Raw genomic sequence first — 24,593 nt, forward strand, 5'->3', positions numbered from 1 at the left:
ATATATATATATATATATATATATATATATATATATATATATATATATATATATTTGTTGTTCAAGGCCCAGTGATCAACATCACTGCTTGCACAGTTTAGTTCCATAGGTGGCCCTGTTCTCCATTTCAATCCCTATCAGGTTCAATAGCTCCATTTGCTGCAACTAAACCGCCTGTATTCCTGGCTGGATGTTGTAAACAGCTGATCATCATCACAGTCTGCCAAAGCCTGGCGGAATTCCTGATTCCCAGTGAGAAGCTCTTAAAACTGCTCTTTTTGGCATAGTAAAGGCGTACAAGGTATGTTCCCTATTCCAAGGTCTGCCTGTGCCAGACACCACTAACCTGTTAGTGCAGTAAGAGCTGCCTTTTATACAATGCAGATGCAAGTTCATGCAACCCTATGTAAATTAGGGACACACAGTGCCCCTTATGGGCCATATTGGAAGATGTGGTCTTGCAGTGCTCTAGTCAATACCTTTGTTTCATCCCCAAGTGGATTTCTAGCCTTTTATCAGAAGACTTGAAGTCCGAGTTGTATTGTTTGGTTATCCCACTAAGCAGTATTAGCATGTTACATTGATAAGCCATCGATATCAGACAGACAGCTGATTTTGTAAAACAAAGTACTATGTCTTTAATGTATGAACAGCGATCCTTGTCTTTTATTTGAATAAAAATTAAACATTCAGCATTCTCCGTTATTACTGTAGCAAAAGACGCATGTGCTTACTTTCACAACATCCATCTTTTAAAATGTTACTTTGCACGATTAGACCTTTTCCCCACCCCTCCGTTTCAGAACCACTGTTCTAACTTTGAAGAGTAATAAGTGTTGGGTTAGCCAACAGTCTGGTATTGATTGGACTTAATGAATGTAAGAAACAAAGTTGTACTTTAAGAAACTTTTTAAAATGTGAGATATACTCTAATAAGCTCAGGGTCTGAGAAATGGTTAAACAAGTACGCTTAAAAAAGGTATGAAACAATACTGAAAGGTTGATAGTACTGCCCTGTAAAGGCAGTCACTGGTGAGAAGAGACCATTTGGATTTTAAGCATCAATCCAAGATGGCTCAGAAGACCAAGGTCTATGTGAAGTGACTGGTAGAACAGAGGGCTAAGTATTACTTTTTAAATCAAAATTAAACAAAAATAGAATTCCATTAAGATTCTGCAAATACTTCCACTGTTTGGAGTACCTGCTCTATTGAGAAAGGTTTGAATAACCAGATTGAATAATTGCAAAACATTGTGATAAAACAGTACCAGATTGATTAAAAGTACTGATCAGTTTAGTTTATCTACACATACTGTACTGATCTGAAAATAGTAAATAGCAATAATGAGAACTGCTGCTAAAATGTAATTGTCTGTCTGTTCTATCCATATATAGTTTTTTTTTTAAACAGTAATCCACTTTATAAATATCACATTATTGTACACTGATTCCTGTGATTGAGTGAGCTTGATCCATTGATGTTTTTAATATGATAGTTATGTCATGTCTATTCTAATCACCAACACTCTCGTCTCAGACTTCACTGTAGTCAATGAACAGTATAGAAACTATTGTTTTACACACTGTATCATACTTTAAACTCACAGTTGTAACTAAACACGTGTCAATTTCAGCATACCACATTTACTCCACTTGAAGCACCCAACGGGGATTAAATGAGTTTCATCCACTTGCTTGGACTAACATTAGTACCACTGTGTACCAAAGGTTGGTTGGTTCATTGGGATAATCAGTTAAACTGGCTCAAGTTTAGTACTGATTGCAGCTTACGAAACCAGACCTTAGTGGTCACAAAAAAGACCCACATGAACTTGATTAAGTGGATTAGCCCTGTGAAGATACAGACTGTGCTAGTCTGTGCTCTGATTTCTCAGTTATTTCTCAATATTTGCTTGTAATCTGTTTAGTATGGATTATGCACTTGAAAACAAATTACATTCCTCATGTCTGTATTACATCACCCGAGAATAATGTGTTTGTTTTATATACATAAGCATTTTAAACTTCTGATCCAACCTTGCGGCCATTGTAAAAATGACCATTATAATTTTACACTAACATTACACTTACAAATGCTTTTCCATTGTTAATACCGTGCCTTCACAGTGTTTCTCTTATTGTTGTTCTACAGTACTTTGCTTACCATATCTTCTTAAAAAAAAAAAACACAATGTATTAGATAAGTTTAACTTGGTCCACTTGATCAGACCAGCTAAACTAGTTAACTGGATTTCCAGGATAGTATGCTGCAATTGGGATTCATTTTGTTCAGTTGCTGGGGATTTTGTAGTGCCGTGGACTAAACCGCTGACACGCTACAATTGACCCTTGAATGTCTAAGTGTTTTAAATAATTTTATTATGTTAAGCAAAACATAAGTTTTGGCCACATCTAAGCAGACAGCGTAGTTGGATGATGTTGGCACTACTGAAACAACAGTGTTTGTGTTTAGGCTTGACAAACAATTGAACAAGTACAACTATTCATGTCCTGATTGGTCAAAAGTAATGTGTTTAAAATCAGTAGCCACGTGGTAGTATTTGGCGCTGGCAATAGGACCAGCTTACCACCAGAACAATGATTGGACAAGCAGGAATGTAGCACAGACCCACTGTGTACCTGTATTTCCTCCATACTTTGGTTTTGCGGGACACACATTAAATAGTCTAGTTTGCTTTTCTTTCAGCATGTTTAATGTCGCCCCCCCTTTCTTTTACTTCGATATCGTAATTTTCAATATTTTTTAGCCAGAGATGCATACAACAGATTCATGGAGCTGGTTCCATTTCACCCAGTTTCTCCACCCACAATCTTGGCTCTTACTACCATTAGTGACATTATCACCGCCCCTCGCCCCTGGTTACCTATCCTGGGAACAGAGGGGCGCCAGGATTCTGCAGCTGCTTAGTTTTCATCGAGTTTGATTTGGTCACTGTCGCTGCTATCCGAATCAGAGACGTTCTTCCACTGTTCTACTTTATCCAGCCCAAGAAAGCGCTTCAGCAGCTCAGCGATAGCGTCTGCATCGCTGCAGGGTAGGGTGGGGGAATAAATCAGTGAGGAAAACATGCAATGCTGAACACAAACTACTCTATCAAGCAGTACTACTAACAATACCAGTATGGGTCATTACAGCACTGGGAGGTGGTTCTGCGTTTTTGATGCATAAACCACACGGTGAAAGTAAACAGTGCCGGGATAGGTGTAGAGTGTAAAAGAAGTGTTACTCATGCCCTGCCCAAAATTTCTCTTTTCCATAACCTTGGGGGATGACCTATAATTTTTAAAAACCAAGTTAGAGCTCTGAGTTTCAAACTGTTCAGTTGTTATTTACATACAAATTAATCTTTTTCAGCATAAAATAACTTTACAGAAAGACTACCTTAAGATAACTAATTAAACAGTTTTGCTGTTTCATACCCTTATAGCTCTAGATACATTTAAAAACTTAAGTTTGGTTTATAGATGGAGAGACCGCTATCCAAGGTCCTTACCAAAATTGGATAAGAATGGGATAAGAGGTTCTTATACATGCATACATACACAATAAAACCCAGTTGCTGGCAATAAAAACCACATAGTTCTGCAGTCTCTGCTTGTAATGAGAGAGGCCCAGAACTGACTGGCAGACAGAGGGTGCTCAGGTCAGGACAGGTTCTTGGAGCTGTGAGGTGAAACTCTCAAGGTGCCTGCCTGAAATGCCATTATCCCTCACCTTTCAGCAAAACTGAATTCAGTAAAATATAAAAAGGAAGTGATTCAATACCTCCTCCCGCCAAGGGTGGCACTCTGAGTGAGCGGGTGGGAGAATCCAGTGGCAAATCGCAAGACCACCAGGTAGCCCTTCCCCAGGTAGTGCACTCTCTCCTCCACCACACTCACATCCCTCAGGTGATTCAGCTCGGCCACCACTGCACAACACAGCAGCGAACTGACAGCATCACACTCAGCACAAGGAGAAATTGTGCGAGACACACCATTAGGCATTGGAGAATATGGTTTCTTATATACATTGACTGGCCAATAAAAAAGTCTGCAATTAATGTAAATATTTGTGGTTACAAGACATCACTGTGTGTTAGTTGTGTCCCAGTATTCAACAACAATCATGGGAAAGCAGATTTGTGACTTCACAAGGGGTAGGACAGCGAGCTTATTACTCAACACTGGCCGCTATTCGTGGAATGAAGAAGTTTGCAGAAAACCAGCCCCGGAAAGAAAGAATGCACAACTCCAGTCTTAAGCAGTCCGCAGACGTGTCGTACTGGGACAGGGAATACCCATACTACAGTGGCCCGAATCACAGAATCCTTGAACACTGGGCAAGACGCATCTGTTTCTACTCAAACAATGTGCTTCAGTAGCAGGTCATTCATTTTTTGGCCAGTCAGAGGACCAAAATCCTTCTCTCACATGCACAGGTAAAACATACAAATGATCAGTACCATGCATATATGGAGAGCGAGACACATCTGGACAGATGCCCCCCATAAATATGTATATTCCCAGATTCTGACAGCCAATAAAGAATGTTCATAGCAAGTTGCATCACAATTGGATTAGTGGTTCTCTACAAACATGCACAATTCTAAGTGCCACATACAGCGCTTATAGAAAGTCTACACCCCCTTTCAAAATGTTCACCTTTTCTCATATAGCCTGGAATTAAAATGCAATATTTTTTTTTTTTTTTTTTTTTTTTTTTTTTAATCTACACATCCAACCCCACTTCCAAGGGAAAAAAATATTCTAGAAATTAGAAAATTAAAAAAAATATATAAATAAATAAAAAAACACTACAATAGCTTGGTTGGATAAGTGTCCACCTCCCTTGTAATACTAATCCTAAATAGACTCAGGTGTAACCAATCACCTTCAAAATCACACACCAAGTGGCCATCACCTGTGTTAAATTGTAGTGATTCACATGATTTCAGGATAAATTCAGCAGTTCCTGTAGGTTCCCTCTGCTGGGTAGTGCATTTAAAAGCAAAGACTCAACCATGAGCACCAAGGCTCATGGTTGAGGCACCAGCTCTGAGACAAAGTTGTTGAAAGGCACAGATCAGGGGATTGGTATAAAAAAATATCAGAAGGCCTTGAATATCCCTTGGAGCACGTTCAAGACAATTATTAATAAGTGGAAGGTGTATGGCACCAGCACGACTAGATCAGGCCGTCCCTCCAAACTGGATGACCGAGCAAGGAGACTGATCAGAGAGGCTACCAAGAGGCCAATGGCAACTTTGCAAGAGCTACAGGCTTTTATGGCCAAGACTGGTCAAAGTTTGCATGCAACAACAATATCCCAAGCACTCCACAAATCTGTCCTGTATGTTATGGGGGCAAGAAGGAAGCCATTACTCAAGAAAGTCCACCTTGAATCCTGTTTGAAGTATGCAAAAAAAACACTCTGGAGATTCTGTAGCCATGTGGCAAAAAGATTTTTGGTCTGACGAAACTAAAATGGAACTTTTTGGCCTAAATGCAAAGCTTTGTTTGGTGCAAACCCAACAGCTCATTACCCAAAGAGCACCATCCCTACTGTGAAGCATGGTGGTGGCAGCATCATGTTATGGGGATGTTTCTCATCGGCTGGGACTGGGGCACTTGTCAGGATAGAAGGGAAAATGAATGGAGTAAAGCACAGAGATGTCCTTGAGGAAAACCTGCTGCCCTCTGCAAGAAAGCTGAGACTGCATGACAACGACCCAAAGCTCACAGCCAAAGCTATACTGGAGTGGGTAAGGAACAAAAAGGTAAACGACCTTGAGTGGCCCAGTCAAAGCCCCGACCTAAATCCAATTGAAAATTTGTAGCATGACTAAGATTGCTGTCCATCAACGCTCCCCAAGGAACTTGACAGAGCTTGAACAGTTTTGTAAGGAAGAATGCTCAAATATTGCCAAATCTAGGTGTGAAAAGTTGGTAGAGACCTATCCCAGCAGACTCACAGCTGTAATTGCTGCCAAAGGTGCTTCCACCAAGTATTTACTCGGGGGTGGAGACTTATCCAATTATGATCTTTCAGATTTGTATTTTTAATACATAAAACCTTTAACAGTGTATGGTGTGTAGATAAGTGGAAAAAATCCTCACTTAAATGCATGAAACTCTGAGGCACTGATACAACAAAATGTGAAAAAAGTTTGGGGGGTGGGGGTAGACTTTCTGTAGGCACTGTATCTACCACTGGAAAGAAATATGCTTTATTCATGGATTGAAAGGGCCCTCTTACCTTGCTCGTGTCCCTTCCTCCACATGGTCAGTATTTTGGTGTAGAGGTTAAATGACTTCAGAATGACTTGACCTTTACATTTATCAAAAATGGCTTCCTAAAAAAAAAAAAAAAAAAGAAAAAAAAAGAGCAAGTGCAAGTACCAAAGAGATATATATATTTTTTAAATATGCACAGTTCTAGATGAAGAAAGCTATTCTGAAAGCAGATAGATAAAAGTGACTTTCTGAATTGATGTTGAAGAACACTCATTTTAAATTCAACAATTTCAGAATATTTGTGCTCCTGCTGTAAAATCTTTCTATTGAAGTGTTTTACAAACATATTACAGTTGTAATATAATTCAAGAGAAATGACTAGTGCTAATCGAGGTCAGTGAAACCAGCTTTATGTTTAAAAATATATTAAATGATGACATTTTGTCATTGTCACCTAAGGAAAGACAGTAAAATGACCGCTCTTCATACTGAAAAGGTTAAACTGCTAAACTACTTCTGGACAAAATTAAGTTGCAATTAAATAAAATCATCAGTCATCAGTATCATGACTATGACATTTTATAACCCAGATCCTCATCTACTCAATATACAAGTTTCATCACAATTAGAAAACAATTGGTTCTCTGACTGCATCATTATTCTGGGGGAATGCACCCCAGCTGTGGATTAAAACCTAAACAACAATATATGGCGCTTTGTCTCTGCCCCAGTACATTTCCGTTTGAGCGCATTTGTGTCACATCATCTTTGCTGACGTGTCTGCTACAGACTGGATTGTACCCTGCTCACACAGATGGAGGCCAATATGAAATGCAGTGTGGGATGTGGCAAGGTGGCACGGAGCTTGTGGAATTTGCTGAGGTCCTGCGTTTGATGTAGATGGTGTGGCTGTTTAACAGTTTGGGGTGTAGGAACAAGGACAATAAGCAGCGTGGAACGAGTGCTAATCGGTGCTTTCAAATACATTGTATTACTACCTTTTTATTAAGTTTATTTTTTAAGATAATTCAGGATTTGAAATACAACACTACTGGATGAACTGCTGCATCCTGGTACCTTTGCTGTAGGTCACGTGGTCTGACTGTAGCTAGACCAATGGAGTGGGTTTGAACTACAGCACAGGATTACCAGAAAGCAGCAGCATCTTAGTGTCACTTGAAATACCTGCATATTACAAAGAACCAAAAAGGTCTTCAACAGATGAAAGGGACTGGCTCTTTGAACTGACACCAAGCTTACCTCCCACTCCTCCAGGTTCTGTATAGCAACAAAGCAGCACCCAGACACATAGAAGAGCTTCCACATCCAGCTGTCTGCAACATAGAACCAACACAAGAGAGCTGACTGGCATGTGAGCCTGCTCATTATACACATCACAACACTGTGGAGGCTTCATGCAGCTCTACAGTCAAGGATAGAAGTCTTACCTGAGCTGTAATAGATGAGATTCCTGAATACATAAAAATAAAAATAAAGTTCACTTATTTCACACATGTAGTCATGATATAATCCAAGCTTTGTAAAAACTACTAGTCTAGGAGCCATTTCACAAAAGAGTCTTAGTCTTCAGTCTAATTCTTATTGTATACCACATAGGTGCAGATTCACCCAATTTCTATACAGCCCCATAACCATTATAACAGCAGACACCGGGTCACATACCTCACTATAACTCTGGTTTCCTTGACATACTGGTAAATTTACATTTGTGTCATTTTCTAGGATGTGAAAAACATTTGAATTTCGTGATATAACAATCACACTGACTGGCCGCTTCATTGGGACTGGTCTACCCAATTGGATTTAGCATCACTCTGAATAAGAGATGCAAATTAGGTTGATCATGTGATGCACCATGTGATCCCTGCAGAACTATAAAGCTATGGGAGCAGCACAAGTACAAACAGTCCACCAGAAATGGGGACAGGACAAGATCTAACAGCATTCGACAGAGGCATGAAGATGGGTACACAGTTGCCATGGTAGCAAGCATTGGCAATCGGCTGCTCCAAGAGTATATCAGAATGGCAAAACAAAGGGAGTTATTACAAACAATTAGGCCAAGTGATAGACAGCGTGACACTTAAATAGCTTGTCAAGTCTGAACTACCAATGTCTGAATTGATTAGCATCACTCGATACATCTTGCAAGACTTGTGGAGCCTATCTTGCTAAGGCTGTGATCAGGGCAAAGGTGGCCCAACCTGATATTAGTTACAGGTCCTAATAAAGTGGCCAGGCAGTGTACAATGTAATATAGATGGTTTCTGAAATGTGTTTTGTAAATTTAAAAGGTCTGTGCTGATTCTCCTCAATAATATAACCAAGAGCATCTCCATTTGAAACCTTCCATGTAACTAGATTACTGCCGATATCTAGCATGGCTAGATGCTTATTGCCTATCAAAGCCACTCAGACTGCTTATCAATTAAATATCGTGGTATCCCTGGTTAGATGCAATAATGGCCTCCTCTTCATGAATAAGTTATTAAGCAAGATCCCGTATAATGCTGGAGACACGATCACATAACTTACCGACCAACAGAGCCCAGGACCGCAAGCCAGGCAGCCTCTTGAGGTGGACGTGGGTGTGCGAGTGAGACTCCACTGTCATGTACCCCATGTCTGCAACACTGAAATAAACATTGCAATGCTATAAAGCAGGGGCATGCATTCAGAATGAACTGCAATGCATTCCCTAGGGCATTAAACACAAACACCAATTTAAAAAAAAAAATACTTTCTTTGATTTTTTGAGGCTAAAGCCAAGGGAACACAAAGCTACTTTGTGGCTTGGAAATTTGTTTCAGGAGACTAGGTTTCAGGCCACTGCCTGGCACATCAGCGGGCACTTGGGGTTTGATACAGCCACTGTTACTGAAAAAGTTGTTTTGCATTCCCTCAGCTTCAGACTATTTTGGTTCTGGTTTGTTTCACGTTTAAGCAGGAAGCATGATATGCAAATATTTCAAACAGGATGCTACAAATAAAATGGTCTGACCGAATGGTTGATTGGCGTGAGTTTGAACAACACATGAAGCAACTTGAGTCCCTTTCACACTGGCATGCCCTACCCAGGTCTGGAGCCGATGTCATGCGGGTCGGGTACGTGATTTCACACTACTTTTGATAAAGCAGGGTTGACTTGGGTGACAGATGCAAGTAAACCATGCGCGTATCAATGCCCCGGAAGCAGCGTGTTCGACGCTTCCATCCAAGCTTCTCTAGATTGAACCGTTGTCCCAAATGCTGATTATAGCAAATGTTTGCACATCCCTGCTGCAATCTGGCTCATGCTGTATCTCAATCAACAAAGATAAGGCTAAACGGAAACGTTTCGTTTTCTTTTTTTTAACAAAGACGTTATTGTAACCGTCGTCGATATAGTCTCCTCAGGAAAACAAAATGTGTTGGGAGGTGATTTCAGTTATTTTGTAAAAAGTTTAAAAAGTGAGCAGACGCCAATGTTGTTAAACTACCGCCGTACCAAATAATTGAATTATCTGGCCACTGCAGTGCCACTTTACATCAACGGGGAAGTAAGGAGAGGATTGGGCAGTTCCTGTTTCCTCCCGGTGTCTTAACCAGCACTGCCTCCCTGAATGATAGTGGCTCCCGGAGGCATTATGATATGGATCTAACCTGATCGTGCCTCCCGTATCTACCAAACACATTATAGAGAGGCACTATATGATAAGAAATACTATCTGATGCTGCCTGCTGTAGGATAATGCTACCGCGTTGTATTAGTTTTATCATATAATAACTATCTTAGAAGTAGAGGTTGGTTTTTTTGTTTTTTGATACACTCATCAAAACCTTAATTAAAAAAATAAGCGACAAACAATACCGTGGACGAGTTGGCGCTGAATATGCATCTACTTATTCCTCATCTTTGTCTACTTGTACCTAATAATATATTGAGGCCTTCTGGTTTTCGTTGTGTTTAATTTCCCCTTTAAAATGAGCCTAAGCACTGTAGTGCGTTTTGGTTTCTGAATTAAAACGGATCAATGTGTTAATTGGTTACCACACCGGTCACGAACTCGCTTCTCATTATCGTAATTTCACAGTGCTGTTGAGAGTTGTGTTCCTTTAGCTTTTGTACCTGTCTCCAAGACACACTGAAACTGTCAGAGCGCCCGCCTGAAGATGAGTGTACGATAAATGCATGCCATTTTCACATTATGTAATATTAACTTATAAACAATTATGTAGTAGTATGGTATATGATATAGCCTGCCCACAGCGGTTGCGCTTGTTTTCGTGGTTATACGGTACTCCTCTACCCGGTCACCGCATTCATTGTGAAAAAAAATGGTTTCTATTTTTGCGTTTAACAACTATTGAAGTTAAAGCTACATGTCTATTCTCCCAAAGTTTTTTTTTTTTTTGTTATGTGCACAAATCAGACCTTGCTGGCTGTCCAGTGTATGCAGGCACGATCTATAGAGTATCTGTGTGTTGTGCATATGAAATCAAACCCCTGTAATCGTGAATGTCTAATTGAGGTTTTCCGACTGTGGGGCGCTGCCCCCTGGCGAGGCCCGACGAGGTATTATTGGGGGGAGTTGGGGACAATACCTGACTGGAACATACTTTTTTCCCGACTTCCTGGCGATTGTAAAAGCTCCGCGGTAAATGGCAGACTCGGTGGGCCTCCAATATAATTGACTCAATGAACTGTCCACGCAGGGATCATGTTTGATCTGACCAATACCCTATTAAATATGACGAACCCCTGGCTACAGAGCTTGTCGTTTCAGACCAATCGTATCTCAGCGACTCTGTCGCCCAGCACTCCTTCCGTTATTGTTATTTTAGAAACGAAAAGTGACCGGAGGTACTGACTTCCTCAGTTGTGCTGACAGGAAAATTTCATGGTACCTTTAAGCACTGCTACAAGCGCTTGTCCAGCTATCTAGTGGCGTAACACAGCAACACATTATGCAATGCTGAAACATAAAAGTGCAGCTGGAACAAGCGGCAAAGGTGCAATATTTAAATACGCGACTCATCTTTAATAAAGTTATGATACAGTGTGTGTATGTGTATATATATATATATATATATATATATATATATATATATATATATATATATATATATATATATATATATAAAGATAATTGGATATCTATTAACATCAATACATAACCACATATTTTCGTTCTTCATTCCACATTTAAGTGTGAAAGTATGGACGTGGAGGATTAAAAACACATTTAATTGTTTCACAGCAAAACCTCTGAAATGAAACTGATTGAACTAGGCTATTATTACAGTACTGGAATTACAGTATACCTTTTTGTTTAGATCAGTCTGGCTTTAACGCCCTTAGTGCTTTTAATCTGCGATCTTTGAAATTTCAATTTGTTTTTACTTGCAAAATAATGTATAGGCTGTGTATTAACAATACTACAATAATAGTAATAACAACAGTTTAATTGATGGTGTTTTGCTGTGAAACAACTAAATGAGTTGTTTTAATCCCCCAAGTCCTAACAGCAGAATAAAGAACGAGAAAACGTGTGCAACATTTTAATCTTTATTAATGTTAATGCAATTATGAATAGTAATTGTAATGTTTGTCCAGCTTATTTATTTATTTTTATTATTATAACTTTTATAACTGTATAAAATATTTATTTAATAAAACGGTCCACCCTCGTTTCCGTTTTCTACATTCTGCACCCAGTAAAACCAGTAAATTAAAACTAAAGACCCCTACTCCTATTTATAAACTGCAGGTATAGTGCGAACCAGAATGTCATTCGAGACTGAACGGAGTGAATTTGTCATAGGTCCTGAAGGACTTTTATGATACATCACTAAAAACATAAGTGACTATATATATATATATATATATATATATAATATATATATATATATTATATATATATTATATATATATATAACACTAACACAATTTCTGTTATGTGGAATGTAATAAAGGAGAACCAAAACGGTGAATTTCCCCCCTTCATTTTATAACGCCATTTCTACGTTTGTTTTATTTGAAGTGTTTAAAGTTAAATCTGTTTTCGTAATTGCTTCTTCAGCTCCAAAAGGCACAAGTAAGCCTCATGTTATTACTTCATGAAAACGTGTCGATGGCCACTGTTTACTGTAAAGAAACGGCAATGTAAGAAATGAAACAATACTAAAAAATAAATAAAAATAAAATGCGTCATCAAGTTTTATATACTATTTTTTTCGGGAATAAACAAAACAGCGTTTAAGTTGAACTGCTATTTCTGGCATCATTTGTTTTGTAGTTAATTCACTGGGGTAAAGTAAGTCCTACACAACTTATTCTTTACTCCTGGGATATTTTTCTATTTTAATGGTAAGAGATAAATAGGAGTGCGTGTCTGACCACAGCTGTGCGAGTGAGTGACAGAGGCTGTCTGAGTGAGAGCGATAAGTAGACTAGAATTTAGCACAGACAGACAGGTTTTATTTTTTGTTTTGTTTTGCTATAGCGTGGCCCATAATTATTTATTTGTCCTGTGCTAATAAACTGCTGAATTCGAGCACGAAGCTACTGCCTGAGCCTGCTTTCATTTTACACGCAGCGTTACAGTATGTTATTTGAGGAATATCAATATATTTAGAATATATTTTTCTAAATATTGTACTGTTTACTAGAGGGGGGTGCAGGAAAAACAAAATCTCTGAATGGGGGGGGGGGGGGGGGGGGGGGGGGGATTCGCAGCAAAAAGAATTGGGGAACCCATGGTCTAATTTAATTGATGATTTTAATAGGCCACACGTGCAATTAATTTTAAATAGTAAGAGAAACGAACACATAGCCACAAATGGTAAAACGCGTGAGATTTTTTTTAGAAATTGTTATGCCTAAAAAGCATAAAGTGGTCTAACACGAGTGCCTATTCTTTCTGTATATCACCGATGACTGCAAATTGAAATGTTCACACGCTTTCATGCAGTAGCTATATAAAGGGTAATTAATAATCTCGAGATTAGCACACGACTGTAAATACGTCCTGTTTTTAATTAATTAATCTGTATCCGGAAATTATAGGTGATGCAAAACGTTTGGCCATAGCTGTATCTATCTATCTATCTATCTATCTATATCTATCTATCTATCTATCTATTATTTATTTTTAGTTTTGCATTCTGTGCACTAGAAAGAAAGAAAGGTTATCTTATTGGCGGCCCAGTTTGTTTACATTTCCCCAAATTTAGTTTTAGCGCAGCTGCAGTTACCCATAGTTTCGCCGAGCTCCTTAAAACCTTCTCGCCATATCGTGGTCACCAAATCGCCATCGCCTGGAGTAGTAAAAGTTTATAGTGACATCTTCAAACTCTGTTATAATTTATATATGTTTTATGTTTTTTTTTTTTTTTTTTTTTTTTTTTTCAAATATGCTGTTTGTAATACTGATGACATTAAAATAATAACACAAAAACCAGAGTTAATTCTTCCAACAAAGAGTAGCATATATGTGTGTGCGTGTGTGTTTAAAAAATTGCTTGGGGGCAACTGACATGAAAAAATAACGTGACTGTTTCTTTAAATGTGAGGAGACGTGCGCTGGGTGAGCTAGTGAATGTCTTTTCACTCGTGCTGAGTCTTCGTCACTGAAGGGGAAACCATGACACAGACCAAGGCGCAAAAACTGATTTATATAAGAATACCGAAACACAAGACCACAATAAAATAAAGAAAAAGAAACAAACAAAAAAACCCAATCAAACAAAAAAGCATTGAAGATTGTAGTGCTAGCCGGTCTGGCTACTCTGCCTCGGTATACATTGGAGCCATTATTGACGGCGGTTTACCCGAAAACGCGTTGGTATATAATTATATACATACACGTCAGTCTCAGAATCACAAAATTGTAATGTTGATGACACACGGATTATAGGAAATGTCTTCGCTATAATCAGCCGGGTGAGTAAATTCATTTTTAGTTGCTGCCTTTTCGTGGATTATGCCAGTTACGACAAGTTCACGTTTTCTCTAATGGGTTTTTAATTCCTTTTTGTGTGTGTGGCTATAATTATAATTGTCTGTATGTTTTCTTTTACTAGTATATAAGTAATTAATATATGTTTTTATCTCGCAAATAGGGTTATTACGCATTGGACCACCAGCGTGTTTATTTGGTATAATCTGTATTTGTTGCGTTTGAGCCAAACCTGGGCTAGTATGACTTTAATTGAAGCACACGCTCTTTATAGTAAGTACATTAAATTTATGGTGTTGGAAATGTGGAGTCTTGTGTTTTTTTTGTTTTGTTTTTCTTTGTCAAAAATATAAGGCTATGCTATTGTGTATTTAAACCAGTGATACTTTTAAAGGTAGTCTATCCAAATTAGAGGTGTTTTTGAGGCTATTATCGAAAATGCTTGCACGCAGTTTTACAGAATATGCATCGCCTGTTGTTTGTTTGACCTCTGGAAAAAGTATTAATGGTATCAGTCAAATCTTCTCGTGGGTTTTGCAGTTTTATTTATAAGCATAATTAGTATTTTAGCGGAAGAATAGAAAATTGAAGTATTTAACAGGGGTCTGTAGATATAATGTACTTAATGTATACAATAATGTTTACAGTAATGTATGTGTATGCACTGTGCGTACGTATGTATGTGTGTTTTAAAGCTATCATACAATACTGATAGTTTACTATATAGCTCATTTTATTAGGGGTGGTGCATTATATCTCTCAGCAGACTACAATAGAAAAGTATTTATTTGAGTCTGTTTCTTTGTCCTTTATTTAGTAATAAAGCAAGGGCTCACAGGTGCAACGCCTACACGACATCGATTGGCTTGATCCTCCTGTAGTACACGGGATAATAATTGGGCGTAGGGGGTGTCAATCACAGTCTGGTTTTGTATGAGATGTGCATACTGCTACAGTATATAAGGAGGAACCACGCTATGTCATCTACAACTAGGGCGATCTCTGGGATCGTGCGTTGTATGGGAGTGAGTTGGTGAGGTTATCTCCTAAAGCAGAGCTATTTTTTTGTCTTGTATCTCATACTAGCTGTAACACCAAGAGTTCCCGCAGATAAACAGTTGGCTGGGAGAAAGAAGACAAGCGACCGCAAATGAAGTGTGAGAATTGCACCAAGACGGTAATTGTACTTTACTTTTTCGTTTTGTTTCGCTGCAGAAATGTATAGCGCTGTGCAATATTCAGTAGCCAAAAGATTGTCAAAACTCTTTAAAGGTAAACAAAGGGAAAGTATGCTGTACTTGTAAGGTTGTTTATGGCAAATTAACAAGCACATGGAATGATGTTTGTAAAGAACATTGAGGTTTGCATTACTGTAATGTTCATAAGGTCCCAATTGCATTTAGGAAGGAAATGGATTGACCTATTCTGAAATGGTTCCAAGTCCACTGCACAGTTCTAGAATGTTTTAAGTATAATGGGCTTGTTCCGGAATTGGGCAGCACCATTCTAGAAACTCACTCCTATTTATAATCCTCTTACTAATACAATCATTTGGAAGAAGTGTACAGTGTGTGTATTTAAATGTAAAGTACAGTAATACTACCCAGTGTTGTATGTGTTCAGTACATGCACTACCATGTTATTAGGTACTAAAGTATTAAAAGTAACTTCCCTCTTTTTGCTCTCTTCCCTGGTCACTGACTCCCCACAGCCTTAGACCAAACTGTGAAAATAGTAGTCCACATGCTGTTTGTTTAAACCAAGATATTTGAAACTTGGCTGCAATCCTTCAAAGCTTGCTGCTTGTAACTGGTTTGAAGATGCAAGATCACACCTGGCAAGCAAACATATTTTTTTTTTTTTTTTTAAAAGTCAACGTGAAATCAGTAGATATAAATACATTAGCTTATTGATGTTTTATAAATGGGATTCAGTATATGTAATAAGTATACAATTTGCCTTATGTAAACACATCTTCAAATACGTTAGTTTATAGAGCTGTCCACCTTACAAATCTTACAAACTGGATGATTATGTAGCAGCTGCTGTAGTAAGTTTACAAGCTTCCGGAGCGTTTCATACAGGACGAACAATCAGCCTCACAAAGACTTCAAAACAGCTTTCTGTTTCTCGGTTGTGTTTCATAGGAATGCAGTAAGAAGCAGAAGAACGATGAGAACCAAAGCTCTGCCCAGGACTCCGTCAACACGATGGAGGAGAATGGGGAGGTAATGCCAAGGCTTCTGGACATTCACTCTGCTTTACATAAAAAAGGCCCAATTATAAATGGGGTTTTTCCTTTGTTTAGACCAGTGAGTTTCACAAGCTGGCGGGTAAGCGAGTGTATCTGAGTGACTGCCTGGCCTGTGACAGGTGTGTCTCGGAGGAGGAGAGCCGGAGAATTTCTCAACAGAACCAGAAGGAGCTGTTCAGGATCGTAAACTTTAACAAGGTACCTGTGCATTTGGTTAACAGCTGTACTCTAGAAATAGTGTATTCTAGATTGTAGGGTATGAGAAATAGTTTGTATGACAGCTTGTCTTGATGCACCCTATCCTGTGTTTGTTTTACACCATCACATTGTGTATTTATTTTTAAAATAACAATTTTTCTGGTCTGTTTCTCAAAATGATGATGAACAGCACAGTAATCACCATTGTAGCTAACAAAGTAATTCCATGAGTCTTGCCCATTTGGCACTTCCATGAGTGGCTTATGTCTAAAATGTGCAGTTTTGAAAGAAATGCATTATAAGCATGTATTTTCATTTTAAGAGACATCTGGTATGACACTGTACTAGGTTAAAGAAAGTTTGCTGTTTGCTTGCATTGCCTGTCAGGAAATCTGTTACTGCTTTACTTCCTTGTTAATTTCACCCAGCAGTGTCTCCTGGGTCATTACTGGCTCCTGGGTCATATTACCCTCCATGTGAACTGACCCAGAAAGTGCAAGACCATCTCAAACTATGGCTTGCAGCCAGAGATTTCTTTAACCTGTGTAGAACTAGATTTCATGGTTTTTTTTTAAAAAATTTTAAAATGAAAATTACATTTGACAACACATGTTTCTTTCAGAAATACACATTTCAGACTTATATAATGAAGGGATGTTCAGGGCAGAGAAAATGTAAAACCTACTTTGTGAATTTAAACTCTGTTTCTTTCTCCCTGTTAGAAATGCGATACCTCAAAACACAAAGTGCTGGTCGCCTCCCTTTGCCCACAGTCACTGCCTTACTTTGCTGTGAAGTTAAACCTCAGCATTCCCGAGGCCACCAAGAAACTCTGCAGCTTCCTGAAAAGCCTGGGTGAGTTAAGTCCAGAATAATACAGTACAGCAGTGGTTCTCAAACTTTTTTGTTCAGACCACCTGAACGTTTTTTTTTTAATTTGATCTATAAAGTACAGTATTGGTCACAAAAAATAAGCATATAAAAAAAATCACTATAATGCTAAGAATAACCATAGACTTACCTTTTCTTTTTTTCAATGCGATGGGCGGGCCTGTTTCTGTGAGCAAATTTGAAATTGGAGTTTTAAAGAACGGTTCTAGCTTACTTTTCATTAACACAAATTTACTGAAAGGGGGAAAAAAGCTGATTTTTTATTTTGAAATTGGTTTATGTGAATTAATAATGTGAAGTTATAATGCATCTGTGAGATACCACCATAGTTGAAGCTATGAATCTCCAGCTATAATCTTTATTTATAAAAAGGAATGTTTGGATACTGCATGCTGATTGGCTATTGAGGATTTTTTACCGTTCAGAATAGTACTATGCATAGCAGAATTTTTTTTTTGCTGAAGCAGTTCAATTAATAAATTAGCAATACATAAAACTTGCAAAAACTTGGGGTGGGGGGCGGGGGGCAACTTAAGGAAATAAAAGAAAACAAATGCATAGGCATCTGGAGTTTTTATGAATATAAAACTATTATAGACATGGTAATCGACTTAAAAACAGTTTGTCTTGAAAATGTAAATGGTCTGCTGTGATAATGCTATGCTTCAGTACGTAATTCGACTCAAACATACTCAGTTTTGTTATGTTAGCTGCCGTGCTGGTAAGAATCGCTCCGTAAACAGAGCTGACAAACTGCAATAATAGCCTGTTAGTGACCAAGCATTTAAAAATACCACTAATGTATTTTGGCATTAGCTTCTCCAGGTCCGTGGTAGTAATGCATGGATAATGAACTTTGTCTTTTGCCTCTCTTTTTACGGAGCGATTGAGACCAGCACAGAGGGAGGCTTCATTCATTTTAATTAATTACAATAAATGAAAACATTGAAAACCTCCAGTTTAATGTTTACAACAAGTAATAGAACCTTGTCTGAGGGACTCTTTTTCTCAAGAGTGTCTTTTTAGCCTCTGGTTGTTGATTTTTGATAGTTTTTATGCATGCAGTTGATAGGATTTTAGCACTACCAAAAACAGTGACCCTGCCCTCCTGTATTCAGAGTCTCCTGCCCCCTAACCCTGCCCGTCTCCGCCTCCAGGGTTCCATCACGTGTTTGATGCCACGCTGGCCGCTGACTTCAGCATCCTGGAGAGCCAGAAAGAGTTTGTGGAGCGCTACAGGCAGAGGAACAGAGACCAGCAGGCCCTGCCAATGTTAACCTCCGCCTGCCCTGGTAACCACACCGTTTCCTCCCTTTTAAAAATCACACTGTGATCGCTAAACCAGGAGCAGGCGCCCTTATTCATTGTTTGGTGATTTTAATCCTTGAAAAAGGGTTAATCTGATTGAGTAAGTTTCAGCATTAAAATGGAGTGACACTCTTGGACTTGACTGCCACACCAGCATTGTCCCACCCAAATGCTTCACCATTGGAGTCCACTGCTCTAGATCATGCTTGCATTGTCAAGTTCCTACAGATAAAACTGTATTTTAAACTCTACGTTCTGAACCTTCTCTGCTGATGTAGTTCAGCAGATTAAGTATAAAAAAATTGTAGTCTGTCTATCAGTGGTATCAACGTTGAAAGAGAGAGAAAAAATATTACAACATTGTAGCCTATTGTTTAAATAAGCCAATATTAAATGTACATATTCAAATACCTTTGTGAAAACAATATATATTTGCATGCAGACCAGTTTGGCAGCATTGCCCTTGAGATGACGTGCTCTATGATTGTTGGAAATTCCCTTTTCCCTGTCAGCTGTTTCTCAAATAAGGAAACCAGAGGAGAAAAAAAAGACCTTGTGAAAGAGAAACTGGGCTATCTGGGTAGTTTGGTGATTTTATTTTTTTAATTTAGTGACTAAGCATGACAAAGCAGAAACCCCTGGTAGAGGCAGGAGCTCTGTATAGAGACAACAGTCTCGGCACCCTAAGCACGAGGTCAGAGACACAAACCCTAACCCTCTGAGCAAAAATAAGTCAGGGAGGAAAACTGGCTGGGGGTAGACCTCCCTGTACTTCAGACTCCCCAGGCCTGGTGTCCCTCCTGGTTTTTGTTTTAACCATACCCTAAATTAGTTAATTGGACCAATTAAGCTTCTGATAAGGTCCAATAATGTTCTTTAGGGTGCACTTCTTAATTGGACCAATCAAGCACTTTATAAGCTTAATTGGTCCAATGAAGCAACTTATTGTACAATTGGAACAAAAAACAGGAGGGACACTGGCCCTCCAGGACCAGGATTGGGCACCCCTGCTTTAAAGAATCACTTTACTACACTGAATTAGCTAGACAGTATTGCAGATTAAACACTAGCCTGCTGTAGCTCGGCCCTATCTCAACTTGGAGAAACATGTCGAGATCAGAAGGCTGACTCCTTCAGTTAGAATATTAATATATTTCAAAATGTACAGCAGCTTGCGTATTGATGTAATTATTATATCAACATGCAAGCTGCTGTACATTTTGAAATACAGCCATATCTAGTAGAGTTTGGTAGTGGATTCTGTATCCTGATCCTTGAGAGTCTTGTTCCCTGACAGGTTGGATTCGCTATGCAGAGCGAGTGCTAGGCAGCCAGGTGACCCCTTACATCTGCACAGCCAAGTCCCCCCAGCAGATCATGGGCTCCCTGGTCAAGGACTACTTTGCCAAACAGCAGGTAGGGACTGTCTGTCAAGGTATAATGCTTCTACAGATTTGAATTTTAATATTGTAACTGAGTATCACAATTTAGCTTTACATCCAGTTTAAGAGACACGAAGAGTGCCGAAAAATAACAATAGTGACAATAATAAGTTTATAGATTATAAGATAATAAGATTTATATACAAAAGTACAATTGTTATAATGTGCAATGAGAATTTTTTTTTTTTTTTTTTTTTTTTTTTTTTTTAATAAAACTGAAATGAAAACCCTGCTCTGATTGTTCACGGTGGTGTGTGTTTGCTTGGTTTCTCATGGTGTAAACTTCTGCTGTGTTTCAGGGGCTGGCCCCAGAGACGCTGTACCATGTGGTGGTGGCTCCCTGTTTTGATAAGAAGCTGGAGGCCCTGCGAGAGGAGTTTTATAACAGCCTGCAGCACTCTCAGGATGTGGACTGTGTTCTCACCTCAGGTGAGCAAGCACCAACCAATCCTTCAATACGTGTACCAGGCATAGGCACTGAAGATAGGTGGGCCAACGGGCCACTGCCCACGTACTTTTAACAGCGAGGGCGAGAAGAAAAGAAAAAAAAAAAATATATATATATATATATATATATATATATATACATACATACATATACATACAGGCATCCATCCAAAATTTTTGGCCCCCTTGATAAAGATGAGCAAAAAAGGCTATAAAATAAACAACACAAGTAATTAGTAATTTATGCTCATAAATATGGAAAAACTATGTTCTTTTATACTAATACAGTTGCGCAGAAAAATGTTTATTTTTAACAAGTAATATATTTTTTTTTCTCAAAGATAGGTGTCAAAATTATTGGCACCCCTAAAGTTTCTTATAAATAAAATCAAACGATTAAATCTGCATTAACATTCTACTTTAAGTACATGTCCATCTTAAGGAACTATATTGTGGCCTTTCATGGCTTCCTGTTTCACTGGGGTATAAAAATGAGGTAACACGCATCTAAAATCCATTTGTCATCCATCATCATGGGGAAAGGCAAAGAACTCACAAATGAAAAGAGACAAATGGTTGTTGACCTTCATAAATCAGGCAATGGGTACAAAAATTTAGCTAAAAACCTAAATATACCTCTTCCCACTATTAGGGCAATAATTAAGAAGCTCAAAACCAGTGGAACAGTGGTAAATCTGCCTGGTAGAGGATGCAAGTGCATCTTGCCCCCACGCACAGTGTGGAAGATGGTTCGGGAGGCAAAGAAGAATCCAAGAGCCACAGTTGGAGAATTACAGAACTTGGTTGCATCTTGGGGTCACCAAGTCTCCAAATCTACAATTAGACGCCACCTCCATGCCAATAGCCTATTTGGAAGGGTTGCCAGAAAAAAAAGCCTTTTATTGAGAGCAACCAACAAATGTACGCACCTGGAGTTTGCTAAACGGTATTGGCACTTGGATTGGAACTGGGTGCTATGGTTAGATGAGACGAAAATAGAGCTCTTTGGCCACACACACCAGCAGTGGGTTTGGCGTCGAAAGAAGGATGCGTATGCAGAAAAGAACCTCATACCTACTGTAAAATGTGGTGGTGGGTCTTTGTTATGGGGCTGTTTTGCTTCCACTGGTCCTGGGGCCCTTGTTAAGGTCAACAGCATCATGAACTCTACCAAGTACAAGGACGTTTTAGTCAAAAACCTGGTTGCCTCTGCCAGGAGGCTGAAACTTGGCCGCAAGTGGATCTTCCAGCAAGACAATAACCCCAAGCACACATCAAAATCCATAAAGAAATGGTTAATTGACCACAAAATCAACATTTTGCAGTGGCCATCTCAGTCTCCGGACTTGAATCCCATTGAAAAGCTGTGATTTGAATTGAAGAGGGCAGTCCATAAGCTCAGACCGAAGGATATCAAGGATCTGGAAAGATTCTGTATGGAGGAGTGGTCTAGGATCCCTTCCAATGTGTTCTCCAGTCTCATAAAAAATTATATAAAAAGGTTCAGTGCCGTTATCCTGTAAGGGGTGGGTGCACAAAGTACTGAAAACAAGGGTATAATTTTATAATTTGAGAAATGTGTAATTTTGGTTGATTCCCTTCAATCATTGATAATGTACAATATATTCCACATGTTGGAAAATTACAATATAGCTGTGTTTTATTTTCTACATCCTTTTTTGGTCATCTTTGTTAAGGGTGCCAATAATTTTGAAGGTGTCTATAAAATATATATATATATATACCTTAAATATATACCTTGAATCTCATCGTTCTTCCAAAAACAGTGACACACACGTCAAATAAATCCACAAATTAAGACACCGGAAATGTATTGATAGACAATAATCCTAACGTTTCGCTAGCTGTGTCGTCAGCTTCTGCAGCTTTTAACAGATCGTATGGGAAAGAATGAGCGCAGAGAAGCAGAGTTTGTGTGGTAGTGAATGTTGCTGCATTCGTCATCTTGTAACACTATAGAACTGTTGAAACATTTGTTACAATTTCATGCAATTTGTGTCTGAAGCAGTAAATAACTGTAGAAAAAAAAATAGCTCCTTAGGCTATAAACCTAAACAAATACTGTAGACGGCTGTTTAATATTCTTTATTAATATATTCTTTCAGTGTAAATGCTGTACATGGTCGTTTTATTTTTTAGAAAACAAACACATAATTTATTTTGAAGTATATTAAACGATGTTTGTGGGACACCACTCACTACCCGACGTTCGGATAACAAGCTCTTTATTTGTAGTCATATTGTCGTAGTAGTATTGTTATTGCGAGCTTGAAATAACCAGTACACTATAAATATATAAACTGCTTCAGTATTTTTGACGTAGTTGTTTAATTGGATTCATTTATCCATAGAAGTACTTCATACCAACCCTTGCCCACCCACTTTTAGAAAGGCTCCGGCGCCATTGGTACCAGGACTCGAAATTATGTGTTCTTCAGAACTGCAGCGTGCTCAAATGGTTCAGTTTTTGAGAAGTACATTTGCACCATTATGGATCGGAGACAGTGTTACTAAAACTAAACCTTTTCTTGTTTTTGTACTTCAGTTTCAGAAATTCAGATATTGGAAATAATAAAGGACTGTCGATTTTAAAAGGGGCTGTCTTCCTAGTTTTTCAGATACAATCGATCAGCAATAGCTGGGTTCTGCAAGTTGGTGGGTGGTGGTGAAAGTTCAATGTGTTCTTTCTGTTCTACACTGCTACCTAAAATCAGACTGATTGTTTATATGACTGGCTACTGTGTTTCAGGGGAAATCGTTCAGTTGATGGAACAGAGCAATGTATCCGTGGAGGATTTGGAGTCCACCCCTTTAGATCATGTGTAAGTTGAGTTACCTACAAAATGCAGGAAATAAGATCATCAGAGATCTGCCAAGCTTAAACACTAATCTTAGAGCTTTGGCTCATTAATGTGTGGGTTAAGTTGGCTAGATGCAAATCAAATAGGTGCAAAAGATTTTAATGGGAATGTATCGCAACAGGTGCAGTGGTATCCCAAATATCAATTTATCCACATAGAACAACTGGGTGGGATTTTTTTTTTTTTAATTGTGTATTTAAGCGCCCAATTTATTTTCAGACTATTAGCTTATTAAAATTGTTTACAAGTACCCCCTTTTGTTTAGATGACATTCAATTTGCTAATTGCAATCTTAAATAGCTGTGCAATGTACTATGTACAGGTTTGCACTATGTCCTTAATCTCTAAAATTGATTACGTTTGTTGAAATGTGCCATAAGAATCAAGTACAGTTTAAAAAAATAATTTTAGTCGAAACAAGATGTATATACACAGTACCAGTCAAAAGTTTGAGTACACTTGCTGGAAACTAGGTTTTTTTCATAATTGACAATGTTTTACGTCGTATACGTTTCTGTAAATTCTTGAAAATGAAAACACTTTGTTACAATATACAAAACAAAACATAAGGAGTATCAAAGCAATGTTCAAGAAAATTGAAAATTGTCTCAATTTTGGATTCCTCAGAATAGCCACCCTTTGCTTTAATAACAGCCTCACAAACATGAGGCATTTGGTTACAAGTTTCAGCAGGAAATCACCCGACATGTCTTCCCAGCTCTTCTGCAGCAAATCCCAGAGATGTAGGGCACTTGTCGGTAGCTTTGCTTTGACTCTTCTGTCCAGTTCATCCCATACAAGTTCTGTGGGATTGAGGTCGAAACTGGGCGGGCCAGGTCATTAGATTGAGTTGTCCTTCACTTTCCTTCTTCGCCAGATAGTTCTTGCACAACTTTGAGGTGTGTTTTGGGTCATTATCTTGCTGAAGAATGAAGGACTGCCCAATTAGCCGTAATCCTCATGGAATGGCAT

The 24,593-nt window shown here is 38.5% G+C and overlaps 2 protein-coding genes across 5 annotated transcripts in view; one reads left to right on the top strand and one right to left on the bottom strand.

Annotated features, from left to right (window-relative positions):
- Positions 1-24,593, top strand: part of LOC121296055 (nuclear prelamin A recognition factor-like) — a 32,990-nt gene that overhangs the window by 1,534 nt on the left and 6,863 nt on the right. The window contains exons 1-9 of one of the 4 annotated variants that reach the window (XM_041221218.1): positions 13,755-14,085; positions 15,286-15,376; positions 16,347-16,427; positions 16,508-16,651; positions 17,374-17,506; positions 18,700-18,834; positions 20,148-20,266; positions 20,592-20,721; positions 23,510-23,582. In XM_041221218.1, the coding sequence (XP_041077152.1) occupies positions 15,350-15,376; positions 16,347-16,427; positions 16,508-16,651; positions 17,374-17,506; positions 18,700-18,834; positions 20,148-20,266; positions 20,592-20,721; positions 23,510-23,582 (842 nt within the window). In that variant the 5' untranslated portion in view covers positions 13,755-14,085; positions 15,286-15,349. Of the gene's footprint in view, positions 1-13,754; positions 14,184-14,340; positions 14,473-15,285; positions 15,377-16,346; positions 16,428-16,507; positions 16,652-17,373; positions 17,507-18,699; positions 18,835-20,147; positions 20,267-20,591; positions 20,722-23,509; positions 23,583-24,593 lie in introns of those variants that run through there. The other 3 variants (XM_041221217.1, XM_041221219.1, XM_041221221.1) reach the window with 3 other exon arrangements.
- Positions 2,927-8,882, bottom strand: LOC121296236 (cytochrome b-245 chaperone 1 homolog). Its single transcript, XM_041221580.1, has 5 exons — positions 8,795-8,882; positions 7,499-7,572; positions 6,261-6,357; positions 3,789-3,933; positions 2,927-3,050 (listed from the first exon to the last, which is right to left on the bottom strand). The coding sequence occupies exons 1-5, from the start codon at positions 8,880-8,882 to the stop codon at positions 2,927-2,929; spliced, it is 528 nt and encodes a 175-aa protein (XP_041077514.1).

This window comes from Polyodon spathula, chromosome 21 (assembly GCF_017654505.1).
Source record: "Polyodon spathula isolate WHYD16114869_AA chromosome 21, ASM1765450v1, whole genome shotgun sequence".
NCBI lineage: Eukaryota > Metazoa > Chordata > Actinopteri > Acipenseriformes > Polyodontidae > Polyodon > Polyodon spathula.